Source organism: Physeter macrocephalus, chromosome 16 (assembly GCF_002837175.3).
Source record: "Physeter macrocephalus isolate SW-GA chromosome 16, ASM283717v5, whole genome shotgun sequence".
In the NCBI taxonomy this organism is placed as follows: domain Eukaryota; kingdom Metazoa; phylum Chordata; class Mammalia; order Artiodactyla; family Physeteridae; genus Physeter; species Physeter macrocephalus.
Genome location: NC_041229.1, coordinates 101,129,588 through 101,136,664, shown reverse-complemented (window position 1 = coordinate 101,136,664; position 7,077 = coordinate 101,129,588). Strand labels below are relative to the sequence as shown.

General features: G+C 50.9%; 1 protein-coding gene across 1 annotated transcript in view; it reads right to left on the bottom strand.

Annotated features, from left to right (window-relative positions):
• LOC114487954 (neuroblast differentiation-associated protein AHNAK-like) overlaps positions 1-6,573 on the bottom strand; it is a 44,929-nt gene extending 38,356 nt beyond the window's left edge. The window contains 2 exon segments of the mRNA XM_055091381.1: positions 3-2,901; positions 2,903-6,573. Coding sequence (XP_054947356.1) covers positions 3-2,901; positions 2,903-6,558 — 6,555 coding nt within the window. The 5' untranslated portion in view covers positions 6,559-6,573.
• Positions 6,574-7,077: the final 504 nt, after the last annotated feature.

The window sequence follows — 7,077 nt, the reverse complement described above, 5'->3', positions numbered from 1 at the left end:
GGCATGCTGAACTTGGGCATTTTCATCTTGGGCATCTTCAGGTGCCAGTCGGGGCCTTGAACGTCCACATCTGGGACCTCAACGTCCACTTTGGGGCCTTTGATGTCCACATCTGGCACTTGCATTTCACCTTCTATCTTGGGCACAGACACATCCACATCCCCTTTGACTTTGGGGCCTTTCAAGTGTAAGTCTACATCAGGCATGGAGATCTTGGGGGCCTTGAAGTGCATCTCAGGCATCTTAAACTTGGGACCCTTGAGCTTCCCTTCCGGCCCCTCCAGGCTCACATCTGGGGCTTCAATGTCCACCTTGGGTCCTGAGACGTCAATGTCAGCCTTGGGCAGGTTCACGTCCACTTCAGGGCCCTCTCCTCTGAAGCCAGGCATGCTGAACTTGGGCATTTTCATCTTGGGCATCTTCAGCTGCCAGTCGGGGCCTTGAACATCCACATCTGGAACATCAACATCCACTTTGGGACCTTTGATGTCCACATCTGGCACTTGCATTTCACCTTCTATCTTGGGCACAGACACATCCACATCCCCTTTGACTTTGGGGCCTTTCAAGTGTAAGTCTACATCAGGCATGGAGATCTTGGGGGCCTTGAAGTGCATCTCAGGCATCTTAAACTTGGGACCCTTGAGCTTCCCTTCCGGCCCCTCCAGGCTCACATCTGGGGCTTCAATGTCCACCTTGGGTCCTGAGACGTCAATGTCAGCCTTGGGCAGGTTCACGTCCACTTCAGGGCCCTCTCCTCTGAAGCCAGGCATGCTGAACTTGGGCATTTTCATCTTGGGCATCTTCAGGTGCCAGGGCATGCTGATCTTGGGCATTTTTATCTTGGGCATCTTCAGGTGCCAGTCTGGACCATGAGCTCCCACATCTGGTGCATTAATGTCTACTTTTGGACCCTCGATGTCAATGTCAGGAGCTTTAATCTCTCCTTCTACTTTTGGAACCGTAACATCATAATCTCCTTTCATTTTATGGCCTTTCAAATGCAGACTAACATCAGGCATGGATATCTTCTGAGGCTTTATATTCATTTCTGGCAACTTAAATTTAGGACCTTTTAGTTTTGCATCTGGACCTTCAATATTCACATTGGGAACTTCAACATCCACCTTGGGTCCTGAGACGTCAATGTCAGCTTTAGGCAGGTTCACATCCACTTCAGGGCCCTCTCCTCTGAAGCCGGGCATGCTGAACTTGGGCATTTTCATCTTGGGCATCTTCAGGTGCCAGTCTGGACCATGAGCTCCCACATCTGGTGCATTAATGTCTACTTTTGGACCCTCGATGTCAATGTCAGGAGCTTTAATCTCTCCTTCTACTTTTGGAACCGTAACATCATAATCTCCTTTCATTTTATGGCCTTTCAAATGCAGACTAACATCAGGCATGGATATCTTCTGAGGCTTTATATTCATTTCTGGCAACTTAAATTTAGGACCTTTTAGTTTTGCATCTGGACCTTCAATATTCACATTGGGAACTTCAACATCCACCTTGGGTCCTGAGACGTCAATGTCAGCTTTAGGCAGGTTCACATCCACTTCAGGGCCCTCTCCTTTGAAGCTGGGCATGCTGATCTTGGGCATTTTTATCTTGGGCATCTTCAGGTGCCAGTCTGGACCATGAGCTCCCACATCTGGTGCATTAATGTCTACTTTTGGACCCTCGATGTCAATGTCAGGAGCTTTAATCTCTCCTTCTACTTTTGGAACCGTAACATCATAATCTCCTTTCATTTTATGGCCTTTCAAATGCAGACTAACATCAGGCATGGATATCTTCTGAGGCTTTATATTCATTTCTGGCAACTTAAATTTAGGACCTTTTAGTTTTGCATCTGGACCTTCAATATTCACATTGGGAACTTCAACATCCACCTTGGGTCCTGAGACGTCAATGTCAGCTTTAGGCAGGTTCACATCCACTTCAGGGCCCTCTCCTTTGAAGCTGGGCATGCTGATCTTGGGCATTTTTATCTTGGGCATCTTCAGGTGCCAGTCTGGACCATGAGCTCCCACATCTGGTGCATTAATGTCTACTTTTGGACCCTCGATGTCAATGTCAGGAGCTTTAATCTCTCCTTCTACTTTTGGAACCGTAACATCATAATCTCCTTTCATTTTATGGCCTTTCAAATGCAGACTAACATCAGGCATGGATATCTTCTGAGGCTTTATATTCATTTCTGGCAACTTAAATTTAGGACCTTTTAGTTTTGCATCTGGACCTTCAATATTCACATTGGGAACTTCAACATCCACCTTGGGTCCTGAGACGTCAATGTCAGCTTTAGGCAGGTTCACATCCACTTCAGGGCCCTCTCCTTTGAAGCTGGGCATGCTGATCTTGGGCATTTTTATCTTGGGCATCTTCAGGTGCCAGTCTGGACCATGAGCTCCCACATCTGGTGCATTAATGTCTACTTTTGGACCCTCGATGTCAATGTCAGGAGCTTTAATCTCTCCTTCTACTTTTGGAACCGTAACATCATAATCTCCTTTCATTTTATGGCCTTTCAAATGCAGACTAACATCAGGCATGGATATCTTCTGAGGCTTTATATTCATTTCTGGCAACTTAAATTTAGGACCTTTTAGTTTTGCATCTGGACCTTCAATATTCACATTGGGAACTTCAACATCCACCTTGGGTCCTGAGACGTCAATGTCAGCTTTAGGCAGGTTCACATCCACTTCAGGGCCCTCTCCTTTGAAGCTGGGCATGCTGATCTTGGGCATTTTTATCTTGGGCATCTTCAGGTGCCAGTCTGGACCATGAGCTCCCACATCTGGTGCATTAATGTCTACTTTTGGACCCTCGATGTCAATGTCAGGAGCTTTAATCTCTCCTTCTACTTTTGGAACCGTAACATCATAATCTCCTCACATCTGGGGCTTCAATGTCCACCTTGGGTCCTGAGACGTCAATGTCAGCTTTAGGCAGGTTCACGTCCACTTCAGGGCCCTCTCCTCTGAAGCCGGGCATGCTGAACTTGGGCATTTTCATCTTGGGCATCTTCAGGTGCCAGTCGGGGCCTTGAACGTCCACATCTGGGACCTCAACGTCCACTTTGGGGCCTTCGATGTCCACACCTGGCACTTGCGTTTCACCTTCTATCTTGGGCACAGACACATCCACATCCCCTTTGACTTTGGGGCCTTTCAAGTGTAAGTCCACATCAGGCGTGGAGATCTTGGGGGCCCTGAAGTGCATCTCAGGCATCTTAAACTTGGGACCCCTGAGCTTCCCTTCCGGCCCCTCCAGGCTCACATCTGGGGCTTCAATGTCCACCTTGGGCCCGGAGACATCAATGTCAGCCTTGGGCAGGTTCACGTCCACATCTGGGCCCTCGCCTTTGAAGCTTGGCATGCTGAATTTAGGCATTTTCATCTTGGGCATCTTCAGACTCCAGTCTGCATCCTGAACTTCCACATCTGGTGCTTTAACATCTACTTTGGGGCCTTTGATGTCCACACGTGGAGCTTTCATCTCGCCTTCGATTTTTGGTGCAGACACACCTAGATTCCCTTTCATTTTGGGTCCTTTAAGATCCATGTCAACATCTGGCAGGGTCATCTTGGGAGCTTTGAAGTGCATCTCAGGCATCTTAAACTTGGGGCCTTTCAACTTCCCTTCTGGTCCTTCAAGGCTCAGATCTGGAGCACTAATATCTACCTTGTGGGCAGAAATGTCAACATCGGCCTTGGGCAGGTTCACACCCAATTCTGGGCCCTCTCCTTTAAGGCTGGGCCTGGTGAATCTGGGCATTTTCATCTTTGGCATCTTTAGGTTCCAATCAGGACTGTGAACTCCAACATCTGGGGCACTGACGTCTACCTTTGGCCCCTTCAGGTCCCCCTCCAGCTTTGGCACTGTAACATCATATTCCCCCTTTACCTTGGGACCTTTCATATGCAAATCTACATCAGGCATGGAGATCTTGGGGGCCTTGATAGTCACCTCAGGCATCTTAAACTTGGGACCCTTCAGCTTTCCTTCAGGTCCTTCAATATTCACATCTGGAAGTTCAACATCCACCTTGGGTCCAGTGCTGTCAATGTCAGTCTTGGGCAGGTTCACGTCCACTTCTGGGCCCTCTGCTCTGAGGCCAGGCATGCTGAACTTGGGCATTATCATTTTGGGCATCTTGAGGTGCCAGTCTGGGCCGTGAACGTCCACATCTGGAGCATCAATGTCCAGTTTGGCACTTTTAAGTTCAACATCAGGAACTTTAACCTCGCCTTCAACCTTCGGCACTGTGACATCATATTCTCCTTTCACACTAGGGCCTTTCAGATGTAAGTCCACATCTGGTATGGAGATCTTTGGGGCTTTGATATTCATCTCAGGCATCTTAAACTTGGGTCCTTTCAATTTCCCCTCTGGTCCCTCAATACTCACATCTGGAGCACAGACATCTACCTTGGGCCCAGAAATGTCCACATCAGGCTCAGGCAGGTTTACATTCACTTCGGGGCCCTCTGCTTTGAACCCTGGCACAGTGAATTTGGGCATTTTCATCTTGGGCATCTGCAGGTGCCAGTCTGGGCCACGAACGTCCACATCAGGGGCATCAATGTCCACTTTGGGGCCTTTCAGCTCTCCTTCAAGTTTTGATGCTGTTACATCATACTCTCCTCTTACCTTTGGGCCTTTCACATGCCAATCCACATCAGGCATGGTGAGCTTTGGTGTCTTGACACTCACTTCAGGCAGCTGAACATCAGGGCCTTTAAGGTTGCCCACCAGGCCCCCTAGGTTGACATTTGGGGCCTCCACACTGACCTTGGGCCCTGAAATACTGACATCACCTTTGGGGAGATTCACGTCTACATCTGGCCCTTCCCCTTTAACTCCTGGAGTGCTGAACTTGGGCATTTTCATCTTGGGCATTTTCAGGTGCCAGTCCGGACCACGAACGTCCACATCTGGGGCACTGACATCCACTTTGGGGCCTCTGACATCCACTTCAGGGACACTGACTTTCCCCTCTACTTTTGGAAGCATGACATCCACACCCCCTTTCACCTTTGGGGCAGCCACATTTAAGTCTACGTCTGCCATAGAGATCCTGCAGCTTCCTTCTTTCCTAGACGGACCAGTAAACTTGGGGCCAGTCACGGTCCCCTCTAGGCTGGGTGTCTCTGTGTCCACTTTGGCGCCCTTAAGTGCTACTTGAGGGCCTTTAACATCACCTTGAACCCCAGGAGCAGAAACCTTAATGTCTCCTTTCAGTTCAGGGGACCTGAGGCTCAGATCCACATCCTGCATGGAGATTTTAGGTGTCTGAACAGTCATTTCAGGAGTCTTGATTTTAGGACCTTTCATCTTCCCTTCCAGCCCCCCAGAAGCAACCTCAGGCAGGCCAACATCCCCAGAGACCCCAGGAAGTGTCACATCAAGGCCAGCTCCCTCTCCCTTAGAACCTGATACAGAGAATTTGGGGGCCTTCACCTTGGGCATATTCAGTTTGCCCCCTGGACCATGAATATCAGCGTTAGGAGTTTGAACTTCCACCCTGGAGCCAGCGATGCTGCCCTCGATTTTGGGCACAGAGATGTCCACCCTTGAACTCCCCTGTGGCTTGGTACCTTTCAGGCCCAGGTCACCCTCAAGGGATGGCCCAGTGATTTGGGGGCCCTTCAGCTTCCCCTCAAGCCCCCTAGTACTGGCAGAGGCACCACTGACTTCTAGATGAGGGGTCTGGATGTTCCCGCCAACGGTCAAGCCTGGCTTGCCACCCTTGTGCCCCGAAGAGAATTCAGGGGCAGAAACACTCGACCCTGCCTCTGGGGCCTGACCCTCAAGCCCTGTTGACACACCAAATTTTGGCAGCTTCATGGAGGGAAATTTAATTTTCCCATGATTGCCACTCTCAAGAGCTGGGCCCTGCCACTCTGCTGCCCCACCCCCAGGAGAAGACAAAACTTCCGCCCCTGGGACTTGGACCCCTCCTTTGCTCCCTAAGTCCAAGCCCTTTGCACCGACACTAACACCCGGGCTTCCCACCTTTATCCCAGGCACGGTGACCTGGACCTTCGAGTGGCCAGCACCTTGGAGCTCTGGTCCTGAAGTGGAAATGGACCCTGCTTGGATGTCCACAGTGGAGCCTGGGGCGGGGGACAGTGCCCCCGAGCCCGAGGGCAGTCTGATCACTGTCTTCCCAGGCTGGGTCTCCACATCCACAGTGGAGATTTCAGTCAGTTCGTGCCGTGGAATCTTGATCTTGAACTCAGGGCTGCTAATGTCGATGTCCTTGGCTCCTTCGCGGCTCGTCACATCCACGGTGTAGGCTGTGACCCTCCTAGTCACCGTGATGGTGCGGCTCTGGGTCTCCCCAGGCTCCCCTTCCACTCCATCCTCTGGCTTCAGCCGAGGCTTGATCTTCGTGGAGTAGATGCGCTGGTACTCCTCGTCATCCCCGCTCTGCAGAAACACACGCCCCCCACAGGTTGCAGCAGAGTCTGCGTGAGTGACAGCCGCCTGGCCGCAGCCCAGCCCACAGCATGGGTGCCTGTTTCCCAAAGAAGCCGGGACCATAAGGGAGGCCCACGGAGCCTGCTGGGACACGACACAGGGGACTGAAGAGTGGGGCTGACAGACACACCACAGGAAGAAAACAGAAATTACCTGGGGAATCTCTGGTAAGCAAAAGCCAGGGGGAGTGGGGACAGGGAGACTCCTGGACAGTGGCGTCTGGGAGAAGGATTTACAATCAATTCTAGATTCGAATCGGCCCAGCAGGTCTCATGGGCACCTCCTGGTGACTAGCTCCGTGTTGACTGGACCTTCAGCTCTCACCTCTCACCTCTCAACTGCCTGGCTTGTTTGTTTAATCTGGAGGGGAATCCTCCCAGGGACCCTTCGGAAAGCATTTGCTGAGCCTGGCTGTGCCAGGGTTACCACTTCCGCTTTGAGGACTCATTATTTGTTAAATAAACAAGCCACCCGAAGGAGCAGAGAAATGTCCCTCAGGAACTCTGCTGCCCAGCCTCTGACTCACAGATGAGTCCAGGCCTCTGCAAGCAGAAAAATGATATCTGTGAGGCAGAGCTGGGC